Source organism: Coregonus lavaretus, assembly GCF_964263955.1.
Source record: "Coregonus lavaretus genome assembly, chromosome: 39".
NCBI lineage: Eukaryota > Metazoa > Chordata > Actinopteri > Salmoniformes > Salmonidae > Coregonus > Coregonus lavaretus.
In genome coordinates, this window is record NC_140026.1 from 18,611,529 (window position 1) to 18,633,571 (window position 22,043).

Here is a 22,043-nt window from a genome sequence, read left to right on the forward strand (position 1 = left end):
TGAAGCATGGGGGTGGAAACATCATGCTTTGGGGCTGTTTTTCTGCAAAGGGACCAGGACGACTGATCCGTGTAAAGGAAAGAATGAATGGGGCCATGTATCATGTGATTTTGAGTGAAAACCTCCTTCCATCAGCAAGGGCATTGAAGATGAAACGTGGCTGGGTCTTTCAGCATGACAATGATCCCAAACACACCGCCCGGGCAACGAAGGAGTGGCTTCGTAAGAAGCATTTCAAGGTCCTGGAATGGCCTAGCCAGTCTCCAGATCTCAACCCCATAGAAAATCTTTGGAGGGAGTTGAAAGTCCGTGCTGCCCAGCGACAGCCCCAAAACATCACTGCTCTAGAGGAGATCTGCATGGAGGAATGGGCCAAAATACCAGCAACAGTGTGTGAAAACCTTGTGAAGACTTACAGAAAACGTTTGACCTGTTTCATTGCCAACAAAGGGTATATAACAAAGTATTAAGAAACTTTTGTTATTGACCAAATACTTATTTTCCACCATAATTTGCAAATAAATTCATAAAAAATCCTACAATGTGATTTTCTGGATTTTCTTTCCTCATTTTGTCTGTCATAGTTGACGTGTACCTATGATGAAAATTACAGGCCTCTCTCATCTTTTTAAGTGGGAGAACTTGCACAATTGGTGGCTGACTAAATACTTTTTTACCCCACTGTATATGTGTTTCCGAGTGAATTTACTTACCATATGCCGGTTTTCAATGTATTTGACGGCCAAGACGAAGCATGAAGCCGAAAAGTAATTTCAACTACACACTTGAACTACAACTCCCACCAGCTGTATATGTCTCACTTTCAACAGCTTGCCGGTCTACAAAGAAAGTATATATATATATATATATATTTTTTTTTAAGTACTGGCTGACAATGTTCAGTAAAAAAGCCACAGTGTAATCTAATATAAAACACATCAAATGGACTGTAACTAAAGGGTTTTTACCGTCCTGTGAGTTCTCAACTCGAGCAAGCACGCTCCAGCTTGCGAACTAGACTTCAGGAGTTGTAGTTCAAATTATACTTTTGTAACTTTCGCCGATGTGACTTACTTATTGAGCGTCAAATATTTTTCAAATATTTTGATAAAAGGCATCAGGTACGAGCAAATCAATGCACAAATATGAATCCAATTTTATATATATATATATATATATCTTATATGACTGCGATTTCATGAATTTCATTAAATAAGCTTGAAGCCCATTCAAAAACCGTACAGGACTGGAATCAGGAAGTAGGCAGGACTTTCATTGGGTATAATGACCAAGCCTTTTCATAACAGTACATTGTGGGAACTGTAGTATTTTACCTCAGCATGGGTCGTGGAGGGGGCGGGGGCTCGTCCAGTTCTTCATAGCGCTTGGCCTTGCGAGTCACCTGCTTGTAGATGTTGCGTGCCGTCACGCCCACCCACAAAGCCGTGGCCAGGGTAGAGTAATGCAGAATAATGCCCACCTAAAAAAAATACAAAAATACATCTCAGTCCCACTTTCAACAAAAAATGTAATTGTGAAAAGGTTCAGTGCCCCAAACTGTACAAGTGTACCAAGTTTCATGCTTTTATGAAAACGTGAAAGATCTTTCCATATATTGCCTGTACTATATGAAGGCTTTATAGAGCATTCATAAATTCTACATAAGCGCTACATAGATGCTTCACAAATAATTTGTGAGCAAAATAATACACATTTACTTCATAAAATGTTATTGTACTAATAGTCAGTTGTTTAAATTCCTTGACAAAGTAGAGACTAGCTGTAGGATATCCTTTATTCCAGGTGGAAAACCGGTATTTTCCCAGATGTTCTCTACCAACCAGGCCCTTTGTGTGAGGGACAATGCATTAATGAAAGAACCCAGTGCAGATCAGCAGGGGATGCTACACTGCCTTCAGCTGAAGTAGAAATCTATACTTGAGAGATAGACTGCGTCCCGATTCTCCACCCTTCTCCCAAAGTGTGCACTTGCACACCTCATCATGGATTTAACAAATGGTGTAAACTCCCTCTAGCCAATCCAATGCATTTCAATCTATGACGGCAAGTGTGCAAGTGCACACTTTGGGAGAAGGGTGGAGAGCCGGGACTCCGCCACAAATCCAGAATCACACTACGTTGCCAAAGGCACATCTTTCTCCACAACATCTTGAGATCCCTACATAATTGTGAGGTGCTTCGGGCACGGGAAGGCAGGTTGGCAGTCTGCCTGGCAGCCTGGTAGGCAGATAGGCTGGCACACCAGGGGGTTATGGTGGGTGGTAAGGGGGAATACTCACGGCTTGGCACATGCTGGTGTAGCGTGTCTGGTTGATGCCACCCACGAAGACGCCGCAGGTGAGGAAGATGTGGAGGCAGAGGTTGACCAGCATGTGCCAGTACTTACGGCTGATCCGGACAGACCTGGACACACAACCATGCAGAATTGACATGGTGAGATTCAGCAAATAAATGCTGAGCTCAGGGAATAAAATATAATAGCTATTTGTCATAGAATATAGTAGCTATTCGTACGTTTGATTAATTCAAAATCTTTGTTGTTATTTTGAACGAGTTTGGAGTGGTAGAGATGCGCTTGTGGAGTGGTGAAAATCTTACTGGAGACTGGACAGTATTGGTTCTCAAACTTCTTTGCATTGTGACCCAACCAATAAGAAACATTCTGGCCTCAAATCTTATGCTGCGACCGAAAAGCGAGTCACAGTCCACCATTTGGTAATAAACACTGTATTAGATACCGTACTACTAGTAAGATGGGTACTTGGTATCTTATACACCTGGTATACACTGTACTAGATTCTACTAGCAGGATGAGTATGCAGGTAGAGCTGTTACCTGTGGTGGTATATGTAGCTGATGATGATAATCAGTAGACAGAGCAGCAGGACGATAGCTGTGGCGTAGATGACTGGGTGGAGAGGCTCAATGCTGGGAGAGAAATACTCCACCCCAGTAAGATCCTGTGGGATACACATAGCATGTTAAAATGTCATCACTTATGACAATGTGCCATACAATAACAAATTAACCCTGATGAAAGAAGCCGATTTTGCCAACACAGGAGTCATGTGGTTGAGCCAAAACTAAACAGGAAGTGTATATAGAAAGTGTGAACCCAAACAGATGGGGGGAAAAGGCTAATGTCTCGAAAAAAGTAAGGCTGTCATGATATTACTATCCTAATACTCAGAAGTATCATGGCAAGAAAATAAAACAAGAAGCTGACTACATTTCCTGAGGAAAATAGCCCTTGTTGGGAACAAACAACCTTATGTTGTCACATTTGTTCATTGAGTTTAAAGGCCAGGAACCCCCTGGCCACTCACCATGAGCAGGGCATAGTTGCTGAGCGAGTCGCAGGAGAGCGTGGTGAAGTTGTCGTGGTGGCCCAGGAGACGGCAGCCCTCGCTCTGCCAACCGCCCTGCCCGCCCAGCAGGCTGAAGTTCCAGCAGGCAGGCACAGCGTCGGTGCCGCGGGCAAACCTCCGCAGCGTGGCGTTCACCGGCATCCGCAGGCCGCGCAGTGGGAAACCATCTGACCAGAGAGAGAGAGAGAGAGAGAGAGAGAGAGAGGCGTTAGTCTTGAATGTCAAAACATGTCCTGGTTCTTATCTTTATGCATCTATCAATCCTTTTTGCGCAACATTTTCTAAAATCTGCTGTAACAAAAAACATATTGCCATTTCGCACGTAATTGATAGAGAATATAATGGCCACACATTTTCACTACATACAACTAAACTTCTTAAGCTTTTTCGTACATTATAAAATGTAAAATTACAGATGGGATCCTAAATCAAGTCTTTGCAAGCTTAAATCAAGATCTATTCCTCCTAATATAATTTATGGTGCCCATACCGTAAAATTCACTATTAAAATAAGTCGCAACAACATCTTGAACAAAACCATCTAATACTTTAGTGGTACAGTAAGGTCCATGTCGGACTCACCTATCTTGGCCAGGAGCACGGGGGTGGCCACGTTCCTCCTCTTTCCCCCGTCGGCCAGAAGGGTGGAGTTGCCCGTGGAGGGGAAGAGCTTGCCGTTGCGGAAGGCCAGCAGGTGGAGCTTGTAGACGTTGTCGCCGGCCTGGCCAGGGACAGAGTACTGGGAGAACAGAGAGGGCGGGAGCTGCAGGGACGCCTCCACTATGGTGTTCTGAGGAGAGAAAGAGAGGTGATTCTATTCTATAATTTCATTTATACTTTATTTATACAGGTGAGTCCCATTGAGATGAAAATGATGATTGAGTGTACAGTATAATTGTGGAATTCTGGGTAACGCTTTATCTTACAGTTCATTGTTTTAATGTGTGTTATGGGTGAACGTCACATGACAATGCACCTCATTAAAGACGTCTGCATGTTTCCCATCTGAAACAGTTTGGGCATATATTATGACAAATTTTGTGACGTTTTGGTCTTCGGTAAGGTTTTTTTTCAGCTGTTCGTGCACACAAAACATTTTCTCAAGGAAAGCCGAAGTTTGGTAGCCAAAGTCTACGCCCCTTTGTCGGTGATTGGTAAACATAGGATTCTTCAATTAAGTGTTTGTTGTCATTCAACGAGAGACGACTAATTTTCATGCAAATTGTTTCACTTGAGAAATAGTGCACCAAACAGATTAGTTAGATGTAAAAATACGCGACTAAGCAAAAACATCAAAATTAATGACAGATTTCTTGTGTTATTTTAGATTAATTCTGACTATTTTGAGGAAGTGTATAATGGCTACGGCGTCTCAAGATGGACAAACAGTACTAGTTTTTCAAGCGAAGGTCTTTTAAGGGAGTTCACTTCGCCTAGCCGAGTTCTGCTAGGAGCAAATCGAACTTAGTATGCAGATGCCTTCATTAGGCCTGTTACAATGAACATGACTGCTGCTGCTTGCTCTTTGCAGTCTAGGCTGTGTTACTTTATAAGCACTTTGTGATTGACTCCCTTATGGACATTCCTGGGTACTGACCTTAAGAGCGAGGCTGGACAGGGTGCTGGTGACATTACACTTGAAGCTGAGCTGGCGGTCAGGGTTGCCATCTAGGTCTATGCGTGGGCCCAGGTCTCGGAGCCCGCCACGTTCAGGCATCAGCTTCTGGAACAGTGTGCAGGTCATGCCGTTGAAGCTGCTCGCCTTGATGGCGTGGGCCTCCAGAGCGATGTTATGGGAATTCTGGGAACAAATAATAGGAAATAGAGAAAAATAATACACGAGGCGAAATGAAGAACAATAAGATAGGACAGGTTTTTAAATTCAAATAGTGTAACACACACACACACACACAGATCTACAGACAGTGGTCCAACTTCATGTGCATCTCCCAATGACATCAACGCATTAATGCCTCAATGCTGTTCAGGATTTGGTCCATAGAGTTGTAATAGGACATTATATACTGTGATCTCATGATTTACTGTGATCTTACGGTGGAGTAGGTCTGGGCTGTGCTAGCTAGGCGGTGTACAGCGATCCTCTGGAGACACTCCACGATGCGGGAGCAGGCCCTGGCCTCGCGCTGAGCCATCCACAGCACCCGCTCATCAGCCAGCATCAGGTTACTGGAGATGTCCACCATCACGTCCCCCAACTGAGACAGAGAGAGAGAGAGAACAGGGTTAACACACACCAAGAAACAACATAACTACACGCTAACAGTTACCTGCACATACATGCAGGGCCACAGACAGGCACATGCATACACCAGCCATATCAATCGAAAACAACAACAATGTTATTATCATCACTGTGGAAATAAAATAATTTTGAGGCTTTGGTGCTGACTGAGGGCACAGGTCTCAACCAGGTGCGCCACTGAAAGCCTTCCCAACGGAAACCCAACAGGCAAAGAAACCTGACCCGGCCTTGCTCTGCCATCCCCCACAGCTCAAATCACCCACAGGAAAAATCCCTCATTCCAGATCCTATCTTATCCGCTCTCATTCTGATTCCTCTGTGGATTTAAACAGGACAGGGTTGCTTTGTCTCAACTATGAGGAACGTAGTTATAACGTCAATGGAAAAAGCCCCAAATATCAGGAGTAAGATTGAAAGGCATACAGTAAGTTGAGGATTCACACTGTCACTTGCACTCAGAAGCAATGTGGGAGCATTCACTTGAACACAGTAAACACACACTGACAAACTATTATCTACAGTAGTTCGACTTAAAGTGACCCAATTTCTTCTCATTACACCTATGCCTGCAGAGTCACCTCATCGTGCATGTGTTACTATCCTCTGTGTGTGTGTACAGTGGCTTGAAAGTATTCACCCCACTTGGCATTTTTCCTATTTTGTTGCCTTACAACCTGGAATTAAAATTGATTTTGGGTGGGTTTGTATCATTTGATTTACACAACATGCCTACCACTTTGAACATGCAAAATATTTGTTATTGTAAAACAAAGACATGAGACAAAAAAACAGAAAACTTGAGCGTGCATAACTATTCACCCCCCTAAAGTCAATACTTTGTAGAGCCACCTTTTGCAGCAATTACGCTGCAAGTCTCTTGGGGTATGTCTCTATAAGCTTGGCACATCTGACCACTGGGATATTTGCCCATTCTTCAAGGCAAAACTGCTCCAACTCCTTCAAGTTGGATGAGTTCCGCTGGTGTACAGCAATCTTTAAGTCATACCACAGATTCTCAATTGGATTGAGGTCTGGGCTTTGACTATGCCATTCCAAGACATTTAAATGTTTCCCCTTAAACCACTCAAGTGTTGCTTTAGCAGTATGCTTAGGGTCATTGTCCTGCTGGAAGGCGAACCTCCGTCCCAGTCTCAAATCCCTGGAAGACTGAAACAGGTTTCCCTCAAGAATTTCCCTGTATTTAGCGCCATCCATCATTCCTTCAATTCTGACCAGTTTCCCAGTCCCTGCCGATGAAAAACATCCCCACAGCATGCTGCTGCCACCACCATGCTTCACTGTGGGGATGGTGTTCTCGGGGTGATGAGAGGTGTTGGGTTTGCGCCAGACATAGCGTTTTCCTTGATGGCCAAAAAGCTCAATTTTTGTCTCATCTGACCAGAGTTCCTTCTTCCATATGTTTGGGGAGTCTCCCACATGCCTTTTGGCGAACACCAAACGTGTTTGCTTATTTTTTTCTTTAAGCAATGGCTTTTTTCTGGCCACTCTTCCATAAAGCCCAGCTCTGTGGAGTGTACGGCTTAAAGTGGTCCTATGGACAGATGCTCCAATCTCCGCTGTGGAGCTTTGCAGCTCCTTCAGGGTTATCTTTGGTCACTTTGTTGCCTCTCTGATTAATACCCTCCTTGCCTGGTCTGTGAGTTTTGGTGGGCGGCCCTCTCTTGGCAGGTTTGTTGTGGTGCCATATTCTCTCAATTTTTTAATAATGGATTTAATGGTGCTCCGTGGGATGTTCAAAGTTTCTCATATTTTTTAATAACCCAACCCTGATCTGTACTTGTCCACAACTTTGTCCCTGACCTGTTTGGAGACCACCTTGGTCTTCATGGTGCAGCTTGCTTGGTGGTGCCCCTTGCTTAATGGTGTTGCAGACTGGGGCCTAACAGGTGTATATATACACTGAGATCAGGTGACAGATCATGTGACACTTAGATTGCACACAGGTGGAATTTATTTAACTAATTATGTGATTTCTGAAGGTAATTGGTTGCACCAGATCTTATTTAAGGGCTTCATAGCAAAGGGGGTGAATACATATGCACGCACCACTTTTCAGTTATTTATTTTTTAGAATTTTTTTAAACAACTTTTTTTTTTTTTTTTCACTTCACCAATTTGGACTATTTTGTGTATGTCCATTACATGAAATCCAAATAAAAATAAATTTAAAATTACAGGTTGTAATGCAACACAATAGGAAAAACGCCAAGGGGGATGAATACTTTTGCAAGCACTGTATGTGTGTGTGTGTGTCTTTATATGCAATGCGTGCGTCTTATTCATCCCTAAATGAGATACAAGGTGAGCCTGTGAGATGGAAGTGGGACTCACCTCCTTGTATTTCTCAGCAACTTGCCAAACTTCTCGATCATCTCAGCCACGAAGATGACGTCCATCTTATCGGAGAAGTTGCGGCCTCCACTGTGTAGACGAGCAGCTGGCGGGCCGTGATCACTGCGTTGGTCATGTTCAGAGGCATCTAGAACACACACACACACACACACAGAGACAGACAGACAGACAGACAGACAGAGACAGAGACAGAGACAGAGAGAGAGAGAGAGAGAGAGAGAGAGAGAAATTTAAAAGGACTGTACACAAGGGTGAAAGCATCAAGAGGAAATGTGAGTGAAAATAATAAAAACACTGGCAGAAGAAAGAGATAAAAAGAACAGACCAAGAGCAAAGACTTGAAAGATGAAAACAAACAAAGATGAGGAAAAATATAATAAGTTGTAGAAAGAAAACAAGAGAATCGAGAAAGACAACACAGACAGACAACGAGAGCAAATCAAACATGGGCAGACAGAGTGCCATGGTCACCTGTTGATGATGTAGAGGACGCGGGTGACGTCCTTCTGGTACTGGCAGCGGGAGTAGTCGTCCTCGGCCCACAGGCCGCCCGCGGTCACAGCGACGCCATGCCCGCCGCTCGTCACCCACCGAGCCCGAGTAGATTCCTGCGCCCGACGCCAGCTTGTTGCAGGGCATGAAGGCTGTGATGCCCGCCAGGGTACGAGGCCATCTGAGTGGAGGGGGAGAGGAAAGAGAGAGAGAGGGGGGGAGAAAGAGAGAGAGAGAGAGAGAGAGAGAGAGAGAGAGAGAGAGAGAGACAGACAGAGGAGAGACAGATGGAGATCAGAGAGAGAGAGGAGAGAGAGAGAGAGACAGGCGGAGGGGAGAGAGAGAGCGAGAGACAGACAGAGAGAATTTGTTCAGCTAGCAAAAGCCAGAATCCCCCTAAGATTGATGAAGTGCTTAATAGATGTGCCAGGTTGACGTTTATTGTCAAGAGTCTTCCTCCCAGCAAACCAGTTATAGAGAGATAGAATTAGTGACAAAAAGAAGGGTGGTTATGCCACAGTGTAGTTAGCATGAGTCACGTGGTATGTTCCACGAACATCATTGTGATTATTTAGCCACAACAGCTGCCACTTACTGGTGCTCTACATCATCATCTAAAACTGTGGAAAGCTTTTATTCCAGCCCTGTGCTACGATTTACTCAATGGATTAGATGCTTTTAGACAACTACAATTTTACAAATTGAAAATATCCAGCAATCAAAACAAGCATTTCTTATTGGACAAGTTCACATTAGTCCTTCCCTGTTTCAGTCAGTTTTCTTCCATTTGGTGCCTAGTGGATACGACCTAGATATAACTACAATTAAAAGTCTGATATTCAGCCACTAGGAGGTGCCACAGAGCCAAGCTTGTTCCACAAACAACTGACACAAATTTAAACAGCCTAAACAAGTCTATTCAAATTACACAAGTCAGTGTATACCTACCTGCTTACATAAAACAATAGATGAGATTAAACCACATGGTGGAGATTAGATCAAACCAATATTAGATTAGATCAAACCAATAGATTAATAAAAGTACAACTTTTACCTAAAATATTTATCTAACAGATACTGACTGATATCAACCTGGTCTGTGACAATGAACATATCCCCCGCTCACCTGAAGTCTCCCTTGTTGTTGGACACCCTGTCGGGTGGGCAGTACTTGGCAGAGCTCTCCAGAACCACAATGTGGACGGTACGCGTGGTGTTCCCGCGGCTGGTCCTCACACGACACTCCCAGTTTCCCGTAGAACCAGGCTGGATGTTGGAGATGGTCAACGCACTGACAGAACATAGAGGGAACAACAGTGACATAAAATATTACTGCCAAACAGTAGCTTTGGCCTTTTACTGTAACATAGGAGTCATACACAGGATTTCCTCAGTGCTGACCACATTCCTTTTTTAGAAATGCATATACCATGGTTTCACACACTACTGTGCTAAGGAGGCCGCTTGAACTTCATGGTATCAATCAATCAAATTTTGTTTACACTGCCCTTTTTTCAACAGCATTTGTCACAAAGTGCAAACAGCTGCACAGTGAGCAAATAGCAGAAGCACAGTGGCAAGAAGAAACTCCCTGGAAGAAAGAAACGGAGAGGAACCAGATGGTATTCATCTTACCTAGCGATGAGGGAGCAGTTCTGTACCATGCTCTTCTCAATGAAGATGCCCTGGGCTGCGTCGGGTTCCACCATGCGGCCGTCCTGGTACCACAGTACCTGCATGTCCTCCGCCACGAACGAGGCCTGGCACTGGAAGGGCAGGCTGTCGCCCTGGAACACGATCTGACGCTGGGATGGCGTCAGTTGGAAGGAGGGCAGCTCCAGGGGTGCGTCTTGGGAGGACAGGGTTACATTTAGGGCATTTGTGTCCCACTTTTATAGTTTGGTGTGTGCGTGTACATGACTATAGGTGAGTATGTGTGTGCATATACTCATATCTAGCGGACAGGATGGGGTTAATTCAATTCAACACAACTTTATTAATCTCCTGTGGGGATCCCCTCAATAGGCAAATGTTGGTCCTATTCATCACTCAGGTCATGTGTCTCTACTTGTGAAAGCTGTGCCACGTATGTCCTAACCCCATGCAGTGAAGAGTGCCAAACTGATAAGACACGGCAAGCACAAACAAACGCTGTACTGCTCCGTACTGCTGGCCCTTTCCTTATCGCCTGTGCCATTGGACAACTCCCATTCCCAATAACACCAGCAACACAAAACAGAGTACAGAACCAAACTCACTACTATGGAGTGGGGATAACGAGGTGTTACGTACATCTATACTGTATATCTGTCCTGTCTGAGAATGCGTCTTGGAGGGCAGCAGGCCAAAGACTGCTTGTGAGAGTGTGTTTCCCGTGAGGTCGAAGTGAGGAGATCAGGTGTGTGAGTGTGGCTGAATGTGACTGAGCAAGAGTTTGAAAATGTATGTGTTTATACATCAAAAGTTAGCCTCTTACTAGGAGCTCTGGTTTGAGCAAGGTGATGTATGGTGTGGGGGAGTAGCGTGTGTGTGTGTGTTTGGGATTGTGTTCTGACAAAACTTAGGTTTGATGAAGGTGAGGTGAGTGTGTGAGTTTGTTTGTGTGTGTGTGTGCACGTGCATTGGTGCGTGCCTGTGTGTAGTGTTCTCTGTGTGTGTTTCTGTATCTGGAGCTTAAGGGCTGATGAGTAAGTGTAGGACCAGGTGTGTGTGTGTGTGTGTGTGTGTGTGTGTCTGAGTGTGTGTGTATCCTTACCACAGGTGAATAGTTCAGGCTTGGTGGAGGTGATGAGCTGGCCCTGCAGGGAGCGGGGGTAGGAGCAGCTGGTGTCCTTCACCCCCACGTTGTTGTCTTTGATCCAGTGCAGCAGCCACAGCAGGTTGCAGTCGCACAGCAGGTACGGCGTCTGGAACTCCCTGAGGTAACATGGAGACAGACACAGAGTTAAAGGGGCAGGTCAACACTCCCGATGATATTGTAGAGAGTCATTTCTACCATTTTTAAATAGCCCAGTAAAAACACTGTAAACTGCTACAGAGACCCATGGGATAGCATTTATTTCCTTAAACCCTAAATCATACTTACAATGTCTTCAACGACACCAAGCTGTCAAACGTCCCTTGGGCTAGCGATGAAAACATGTTTCCTGAAAGGTTTCTGAAAAGACAAGACGAAGGCTATCAATCACCTATAACAAATTCATCAAGTATGCCAACCTGTCACATCACACAATCAGGACCCAAACACAACCTGTCATTGGTTACTCCACCGAGATGTCCAGGAATATCTTAATCCTCACCTTTGCATTGTGGGAAGAGGACATGGAATAATGTGTTGCAGCTGTTGCACTGAGACCTGTGGGGGAACCCTGGGTAATATGCTAATATCTCAACACCTGGCTGCCACCATTTTCTGGTGTTCAGAGCAGGGCAAATACTATTGGGGCGCTGGAGCCAAATATGTAACTTTCACGTGAATGTCCTTATCAAGAACTTATGGCATAATTTTGAAAGTAATTTTTAAAGATGGATAGAGAAAAAAGTGAACGGCTTTCAAAGCAAATCAAAAATAACTATTACTTACAGTCGAACCAGACTTGTGAGGCCCTTGAATATGTCCACGTTGAGGCAGCCAATGCGGTTGTTGGACAGGTCTCTGTAGAAAGCAAAACAAATGGAGATTCTGGTTATATTCTGTCCTGATTTCCTCAAGTCAAACAGCAGCAATATTTTTAGAAACATCATAGGCCATCGCAAATTGTACAAACAACATGATATACATACGACTAGAGTCAATTGACTTCATGTGGTGAATCAGCGAATTCTAATAAATCCACGTTTTAGGTCAACAAATCAAAAATGGGGAACACTGTCAACTAGACTGGTGTTGTCATTCCCTGACAGACAAGTTGGGGCAGAGGCAGGGATAAAAAAAATTAAGGTGTCAGTTTTACAACTTTCAAGGTGATTTGAGATGTCTATGTTCGCCCAGAGGGGGTTTCCACATCAAAGCTTGTGTAACACACTAAACTAGTCAAGATTAATCTCTTATGATGTATGTCATACACATCTAAGTGTCTTTTTCGCCGGGACTCTGGCAAACGTCAGGTAGCATTATCTATGACCTGGAGGTCCTTTGTAAAGAAACCATGTTTGGGCGAAGATTGTTTTTAGACAACATTCCGAAAATATGATTTTGTTCAACTCAAAGATACAAAGTCAAACTAGAAGAAATGAGGTAGGCAGGGAATTCGAAACAGCCATTACAAAAACATGCCCCCGTGAATAAAAGTAACGCGGTGGGTGTATAAAATCAAGGTTGTGGGTGTATATGCAAGCAGTTACAGCGGGATGTGCAAGGAACCTTGGCGTGACCCTGGACAACACCCTGTCGTTCTCCGCTAACGTCAAAGCGGTGACCCGATCCTGCAGGTTCATGCTCTACAACATTCGCAGAGTATGACCCTACCTTACACAGAAAGCGGCACAGGTCCTAATCCAGGCACTTGTCATCTCCTGTAAGGATTACTGCAACTCGCTGTTGGCTGGGCTCCCTGCCTGTGCCATTAAACCCCTACAACTTATCCAGAATGCTGCAGCCCGTCTGGTGTTCAACCTTCCCAAGTTCTCTCATGTCACCCCGCTCCTCCGCACACTCCACTGGCTTCCAGTTGAGGCTCGCATCTACTATATGACCATGGTGCTTGCCTACGGAGCTGTGAGGGGAACGGCACCTCCTTACCTTCAGGCTCTGATCAGACCCTACACCCAAACGAGGGCACTACGTTCATCCACCTCTGGCCTGCTAGCTCCCCTACCTCTACGGAAGCACAGTTCCCGCTCAGCCCAGTCAAAGCTATTCGCTGCTCTGGCACCCCAATGGTGGAACAAGCTCCCCCACGACGCCAGGACAGCGGAGTCACTGACCACCTTCCGGAGACACTTGAAACCCCACCTCTTTAAGGAATACCTGGAATAGTATAAAGTAATCCTTCTTCCCCCACAAAAAAAAATAAAAAATAAAGTGGTTGTCCCACTGGCTATCATAAGTTGAATGCACCAATTTCTAAATCGCTCTGGATAAGAGCGTCTGCTAAATAATGTAAATGTAAATGATAAAATAGCATCTGCTTAATAACTCAAACGTAAACCAATGACTAAAGTGTAACACCAGTACATGTTACGAGCATGATAATGTCGATGACATCATCCGTACGATGGCATCGTCCATATAAGGTTAACGCACATTTACAGTATCAAGGTCTAATGCCAGGGCAGCATCATTGCTACAACCCTAACCCAAGGCCTAATGCCAGGGCAGCATCATTGCTACAACCCTAACCCAAGGCCTAATGCCATGGCAGCAGCATTGCACTAGCAAACATCACAGCACTAGCAACACTTTTTGTCAAAATCTTAGAAAATAAGTGTGGAGCACATCACGTAAACATCCTGGTGTTGGTCTAATTATTGTTGTGGGTCCTAGGGAGGGTGGCAGCTGGGGAATTTACTGTTTGAGGTGGTTAGTTCCGCCTGGCCTGGAAAAACCTTTCGGGGGCTGCCAAGAAGTCGTGCTGGCATCCTGTGTCTGAGGAGGATCACCTAGTGGGGGGGGGGGGGGGTACTTCCTTAGCTAAAGGGATAAACTCCTGTCCTGCCAATGCTGCCATGCCATATCACTAGACATGGTGCTGTGCTCTCGCAGTTGGGAAAATGTAGTGTGATGTCAAAGCAGCCCACATAAGGAGAAAACATCTGCTATGCCTCTCAAAAATGACATTGTTGTTGCTTGTGTCATCATCAGCAATGATCATAGCAACATCATGTCCAATGATTTCCAACAATATTTTAAATGACAATTGAAGACTTTATGTCCTTGCCAATTTTTCCCCCCACTATAACGTCGCTTCAGGGCTGTGTGTCACACTCACAAGGATCTTGGTTTTACAGTACTTCAAATCATAAAACCTGTCCATGAACTTGTAGTCTGTCCACTAAAGTAGCAGCAGAGCTCAACATTACAGCTAGGCAGACCCAGAGCAAGCTGTCTGTTATGATATGAGCAGATGCTAAAATAGCCTGGTGTGTAAGTAACAAGGCAGGGTCAGTGACTGTTCAGCTGTTGGTGGAATGTTGAGGCTGCTGCTGGGTGGTAAGGCCCTGGAGAGGCCAGTAGGGAAGAGGAGGAGTTGTAGGGTGAAGTTTCCCCTAGACGCTGATCTTGGGTCAGTTTCCCCACTAATGGTTCATATCAGGGTTGGGGGAGGGGGAGTTGATCCTACATCTGTACCCGGGGGAAACTTCACCCCGGAGTCACTTGAATGGGTGGCTCTTAACTCATCCAGCACAAACGAGCCTTGTCATGTCATAGGTGTCATTTGACTATATTGCCAACGTATGCAGTTTGCTGATATATCGACACAGCACTGAGTCTACTACTTGCTGTTCACCAGGATCTTGACTAGATGTATCAGGTGTTACAACAGTGTTGGAACTAGCATTCCCTGGGGCTCTCTCCTCCCAGGGTATCTACTCCCCCCCACCCCTAGCCAGCCAGCCCCTAACAGCTGAGACAGGCACCGTCTGACTGACACCGGATCAGATGTTTGTCCCATGAAGAGTCCAGGCGCCAACCTAAAAGCAAAGCTAAGCTACCCTGCAAACATTGCAGTCATGTTGTGTTAGCTCTGATATTTATTTACTAAAGTGGGAGTGTATCAGTTGCATATCTGTTGTGCTGTAAGAGCCCTGGTTTGAAATAGGCTATAACATTTCCTAACAATGTACACTGGAATATAAAGTGGACTTTGACCTAACTAAGTTTTGATTACAAATGATGACAATGAAAGGGGTGAAGTAATACATTGTAGCGTGCATTGAACATGTATGTTTCTTCACGAAAACAATATGGGTAAAAGAGGCAGGCAGCCTCGGTTTGGCCTAGCCGCTAGCGAGTGGCATGTCTTAAAAACAAGCAAACATTTAATTAGGGTCTTGAAGAGATGTATAAGAACAGATGGGAGACATTTAAGATTGGGGCTGTGTGTGTGTGTGAGAGAGAGAGAGACAGCACTGCAAGTCTTTGTCAGGAGCCTTTGCTACCAACTGCATTAGAATAGAAAGGGAGCGTGTCAATTAACTCCATCACCCTTTTCCAGAAGCCCAGTGGAGGGCAGGCAGGAGGGTATGCGGACTGCGTGCCAGAAGTTGCAACGGGGCTTCTGTCTACAGCACAAAGCCCAATACTTTTTACCTCTCCTACTCTTTTTTGCACCTTCGCTAGTTGAGAAATAGGTTGAAGTGTAAGCGATATATTGGAGATGCAGCCAGAGACCAATCAAATGAATGATTTAACAACCTGACAAGCTGTCTGTGCAATATATATCCACTGCCAAACACGTTTAATTTTGTGAAAAGACTGCTGTGTCGTTCTGAACAGAAACACATTATATTGATGAATTTATATCAGTGGATATCCAGTGTTTCTGATCAATTCATTTAATTCCAACCCAACTTTGACATTGTGTTATATAGGCCCATTCAAGATGAAATAGCTGTTGGCTGAATGATATAGGTTAGATAAGGGAAATATAGCTATAGGTTTAGAGAATATAGTTACACTGTTGGTTGTAAAATGGCTGAGGCTTGACAAGGGGAAATGAAGCTCTGTCCAAGCCAAGGAGTTGACAACCTTCCCGTCTCACTCACTGCTCCGCACCAGCAGCCAAACTCTAGTTTATGTTGGCAAGGACCGGCCAGTGTGAGATGATCCCAATACACATGCACTCATACAGGCGCACACTCGCACACACACACACAGAAGCGTGCACAGACACAAACACACTCGTACACTCTCTCTAACACACACACATTACCGAGTACACACCCATCCCCCTTTTCCTTGTATGTGTGAAAGTAGATAGGGCCTCATGCAGTCTCGAGCAGTCCCTGGCAAGGGCCCAAGTGGACTGGAGAACTGAATAGAAAGCTGCTTTACAGCAGTCACTTATAGACTGGATACACTAGACCCAGAGAGTTGGCAATAGCCTCTATACCAGATACAACAGATAGGGCCAACATCGGTCAAAATGTTGCGACGTGGGAACATATACAACCGTGTGTAGGTATTTCTCTTTTCATAATACCCATCTCTTTCTCTTCTCTAACAGTATTGGAAATGGTGCGAATTGGATTCTGTGAAAGAAATCTGACGTTGAGTAAAAGAGCTTGGTTTAGACACAGGTTTGAAACTGTTCAGCCGATGACTCTTGCTGGCTGTCGTCCAAGACCTACACATTATAGCATCTGCCAAGAAATTGACATATTTTACTAAAATTAAAATGATTTAATGCTGATGGGAATACTGATAATGCTCACAGTCTTTTGAGTGCGAGCAGTCCAAGAAAAGCCCCCGGTTCGATACGGCTGATGATGTTGTTCCGCATGTCCCTGTGAAAGACAAAAAGAGGGTTAGCCACAAGAAAATAAAGACAAACTTAACATCAAGTACACAACAATTAATACTTCTAGTCTTGTTCGTGTCATAATGCAATCAGATATTACGAATACTTGCAACCAACTTCATCCAACAATACCACTCCCTAATGAGCAATAAATCATATTCTACGCATCTTATAACAAACATTAGAAAGGGTTGATTCATATTCCCTGATGGACTGATCAAATAAATAGGGCTACTGTTAATATAAGTGCTTTGTACATTCAGAGACCAGTTCTAAGAGACTAAAGGCGTCCGCATGCTTCCCAGCTGAAACAGTTTGTGCATATATTATGATTACATTTTGTGACGGGCACACCATTTTTTTTCGAGAGGCAAGCCGAAGTCTACGCCCCTTCGTCGGTGATTGGTCAACAGTAGGGATTCTTCAATAAAGTCTTTGTTGTCATTCAATGAGAGATTACTCGTTTTCATGCAAATTTTTTCATTGAGAAATACTTCACCAAACATCTTATTTAGAAGAAAAATTGTGCGACTAAGATCTCCTCGACAAAAACGTCAAAATTAAATGACAGATTTCTTGAGTTATTTTAGATTAATGATGACTATTTTGAGGAAGCATATACTGGCTACGGCATTTAAAAATGGACAAACAGTACTATTGGGATCGAACCCAGATTTGTAGTGACGCCTCTAGCACTGCGATGCAGTGCCTTAGACCGCTGCGCCACTCGGGAGGCCATCCAAGAGCCAGCTTTTAGCAAAATTTTTAGGAGAATGCATGACTGAAATCCCACTGCTGCTCACCCCATTAACCCCTGGTTCTATGGTACTTCGTTACAGTAGAACCAAATGGCCAACAATCCTCCCATATCCCGTGGGACTCTCACCCACTCAGACACCTGTGGCTAGCGCACGAGACCCCCCCCCCCCCCCATCAATCAGGCCTCCTCAGCCGTGGGTGCCCACACACAAAAGGACCCCGCCACGCTCCATCCTGGACCAAGTTCAAAGGTCGAACGGTCACAGATCCCTGCTAGCGCCTAGCGCTCACCCGCGCCGCCACTGCAGAGTCACTCATTACAATCCATGTTTCAAAAGACCTTGCGGGTCGCCACCTGAGCCTCCACACAAAGGCCGCTGGGTAACTGTGGCTGGGCTGTTTGATGTTGAGGAGCTGTCATGAGGAAAATGGTGGGGGGATTGGGAGGCAGGGCTACACAGTCTAGCTATTGCTTTTGATGTGAACTGGCAGAATTGGCTTTCCTGTAGAGGGGTGTTGAAAGAAAAATGGAAAAGGGGGAGGGCGAAAAAAGTATTATCTTTGAAATGCAAGGCACAAATAGAGCACAGAGTGCCTTCGACCACCTGCAAGAGGCTAGGAAGGGAGGATCTTTGTACTTGCTTACTGTGCCGAAATGGTACTTTTCCCCTACTAATTTCTCTATAGCCAATTCTGTTCTCCTCTCTAAATACCTTCCAAAAGTTTCACTTTGAAATGCTAGTGTTGCCATCACCAACCCTAGCTGTGGTCTTTACCCAACTGTTTGATGTTGCTGACCATAGTAAATCAACAGAGAGGGGCAAAATATCACAAGTGGTAGAATAGCAGTCCAGACTCTGGGGGAGGGTGTTCAACAAGGCAAAAGGTGGGTTTTACATTTATCCATGCTTAATCAGGCTTAATCATGCCATGGTTGGGCCAGTGCCAGTCAAATGGCCAGTGTCAAAGCACCAAAGCCAATCCCAATCTAATGAGCCTTTCATTTCCTCAAAGAGTAGTGTTGGAATGCTGGCAAAGGGTGAAAGAGTCCAACAATTGTTCTGGACTCGTTTCAAACTCAAGTTCAGAGTTCTCTGTGATTGCATTTCCTAATGTTCGTTCTGTGGTTTTCCAAAAAACGGACAGCTTGGCGTGATCAGTTCTGTGGCTTCTTGGAAGGGGGTAAAGAATGGTCTTTGTTTGGTGGATTACTTGAGGCGAGTCACTGAAAGGTACCGTTTCCGATCTGTGTCAGTTGTTTAAAGATGGAATCCTCATTAGGGGAAACAGCGCCACCGGTCGCCCCACCGCCTTTGTTATTGTTTTTTGTCGAACAAGGTGAGGAGCGTCACACAGTGTGATAAAGAAGATGTGCAATACATATTATTCTGTTCTATCGCGCATCCAGTGTTGGTTGTTGGCAGTAACTTCTTCGTTGGTGTAATATCCCAAACGGACGTGGCCGTTTCACCATTACGGATTCCAGCTTTAAGAAGTTGGTTGATCTATATTTTCTATTAATTGACGCTCCAAGTACAATCTGCTGTACCCCACTGTCAAGTCGTCACTGACATCACTAAGATACAATTTGAGGGGTGGCATCGACGTATTGGAAAGGGAAAATCATACAAATCCAACACTATCACCTTTGCATCTGCACTCTACTGGCAGAAATAGCAGTAACAGTACAGAATATAAAAACCATTTGAAGTTTCCTATTTAGAGAAGCAGAATAACTTGTGGATAACATGAGGGGCGAGTCGGGGTAATGTCGGGGGTAGGCCGTATCCCAACTCCGCCTCAAGTTCTATAAACTCTCTTTGCAAGAACACGCTAGGCCTGCTTGTCATTCTAAAATGGAAATGACTGGATAATGAAGTCTGAATTAATTTACCTTGGGAGTGCTTTAGGTGGTTCCAGAATTATCCTTGTGTTCGGTCTAGTTTAAACTAAAGATTATGTAGAAGCCTCTGCAGCCATTTTGGAAAGGTGTAGAAACTGCCAAATGTGCTGTTCAATATAAGAGCACGGTAGCTACTGATAAACATTATGGCCTTGTCATTCTGAAGGTGGAAAATATAACGTTTCTTCAATTTCCATTTGCCACAAGCAATATTAAAGTCAGATTGTCTATTTGGTAGGTTTCTAACAAGTATACTCTACCAAATCTGTCACAAGGCTGCTTTCAAGATGAACATTTATGTTGATGAAGAGAAATTGCTGATGTTAAACAAGGCTGTCTTCTGAAACAAAATGATGGATGATTCCTTGTTAGCAGATCACAAGAATTGATCAAATAAGGCTTCTCTCAACTTTGAGATTTTTAAGTGAGAAACACAAATGTCTCACCCCATATTATACATTTTGTGTAATTGCTTTGTCATCTTATGCAATGTTGATAACATACAGTTACACAATATTTACAGTTCTCTTACATGCATACAGTCCCAGACTAGCATTCCTCACTGACAGTTATTCCCCATAATGGTTCCTCTTGAAACTCAATACCTCTCCAGTCTTTCCAAATAACAAGAGATTATCCCCGCTTCATTCGTAATAACCCTTCGCTCTGCATTGACTTTGTGGCAGCTTTGGGAGAGAATAACCGTGCGACAGGGGCTAGCTTGGGTTCATATTACTGTGTAGGAGGGTGATAATGGGGATTCAGTGGGCCTCATCTCCATGCCAGGACACCTTTGGCCGTAACAAAACACTGCCGTCGCCACAGTTACCCTGCCATTTCACGGCTGAAGAGGGCTAATCAATTTCCCCCCTGCCTGCCACTCACAATGAGCTCCAATCACAGAGCGCACCACTGCACACAAGCTGAGGAGAATCCCTATTTTGTTGGCTGTGCTCTGAGGAAGGAGGGAAGGAAGGAAGCAGGGGAGGAAGGAGGGAAGGAAGGAAGCAGGGGAGGAAGGAGGGAAGATAGAGCACGTCACTGCATGCAAACAGACCAGGGCACAGAATTCTTAGTTTTTTGTTGTCGACTGTAGTCAGACGAGAGAGGGAGGGAGAAAGAGATGGGAGGAGGGAGTTGGAGGGAAGAAAAGCAGGGGCCGCTTCAGCATGCAACCGGGCTGGCATTGTGTGTGTGTGAATCATTCTGACGACACCTCTGGTCTTAGCTTGGCTTCATTAGAATGACAAAGCAAAGAGCTTCTCTGGATGAGGGAGTGGGATGAAAGGGGGTTGGGGAGGAGGGAAAGCACAATGGGAGCTGCTTTGAGGTAAATGTGCCACTGGCTGCACACTTCTTCCACCCAGAGAATTAACTCGCCAGCCAAAGCGACTGGCCATATACTATGCATTAAGATGAAGCGAAGAGAATTAAAGGCTTCCTCAGCGTGGGAGGATCAATGAAGCTTACACTCACTGTCAGAAAGCACTTCCAGTTATTCTTACGGCCTTCCACTCCGAAAGTCTAAAATCTGACCCACTTATAAAAACCGGGAGGGAAGTTCTCCCCAAATCCATAAACAATCTGGGAGCGGATGTCTTATTAATACGGCAAGGTAGTTGGGGTGAGGTCAGGCATGTGGCTGGTCCAAGCATAACTCATAACAACTACAGAGTATGACATGCATCCATTGCAGTGCAGTGATATTCTAAAGCAAATTAATGCCTAGGTACATCCCTGGCTGTGACTCGACTCTCCAAGGGTGTCTCAGGGGGAGTTGGGATATCCACTTGTACATGCAGTGAAACAGGACAAATATAAGCATGGATACATCAGCATGGATCTGCTAGTCAATAGCATCATAACATATTCAGATGAGGGATAGGTGTGCTTGTGGGTGAAAGACAAACGGAGGGTAAACAAGCTAACAGACTGGAGCTAAACATGTAGCCTCACATGATGAGAGGAACTTCAACAAGTGGGAATGTTTACTGTAGGTACAACTCTTAAACTTCCACTGAGTACGGTTACATGCACACAATGCGATTATTGTGGATAGTCAGGTTAATATAATAGTTTAAAACGTTTACATTTTACATTTTAGTCATTTAGCAGACGCTCTTATCCAGAGCGACTTACAGGAGCAATTAGGGTTAAGTGCCTTGCTTAAGGGCACGTCGACAGATTTTTCACCTAGTCGGCTCGGGGATTAGAACCAGCGACCTTTCGGTTACTGGCACAACGCTCTTACCCACTAAGCTACCATGCTTTGCAAGAAGAACGATTTCCCTAATAATCCAGTTTACATCGACACATCTGAAATCAGGCTACTGATGGCACTTCTAATAAATGCAGAAAATCACCAATCAGAATAAAACATTCTACCACATTGACCACGTTAT

The 22,043-nt window shown here is 44.5% G+C and overlaps 1 protein-coding gene across 1 annotated transcript in view; it reads right to left on the reverse strand.

Moving 5' to 3' along the window:
* Window positions 1–22,043, reverse strand: part of LOC311112602 (adhesion G protein-coupled receptor A3-like) — a 49,392-nt gene that overhangs the window by 5,205 nt on the left and 22,144 nt on the right. Inside the window, 19 exon segments of the mRNA XM_084155748.1 lie at window positions 1,335–1,480; window positions 2,301–2,424; window positions 2,857–2,981; window positions 3,348–3,556; window positions 3,972–4,179; window positions 4,987–5,190; window positions 5,444–5,605; window positions 8,005–8,024; window positions 8,027–8,086; window positions 8,089–8,152; window positions 8,497–8,498; window positions 8,501–8,576; window positions 8,578–8,698; window positions 9,644–9,808; window positions 10,153–10,366; window positions 11,273–11,433; window positions 11,603–11,674; window positions 12,101–12,172; window positions 16,894–16,965. Coding sequence (XP_084011874.1) covers window positions 1,335–1,480; window positions 2,301–2,424; window positions 2,857–2,981; window positions 3,348–3,556; window positions 3,972–4,179; window positions 4,987–5,190; window positions 5,444–5,605; window positions 8,005–8,024; window positions 8,027–8,086; window positions 8,089–8,152; window positions 8,497–8,498; window positions 8,501–8,576; window positions 8,578–8,698; window positions 9,644–9,808; window positions 10,153–10,366; window positions 11,273–11,433; window positions 11,603–11,674; window positions 12,101–12,172; window positions 16,894–16,965 — 2,277 coding nt within the window.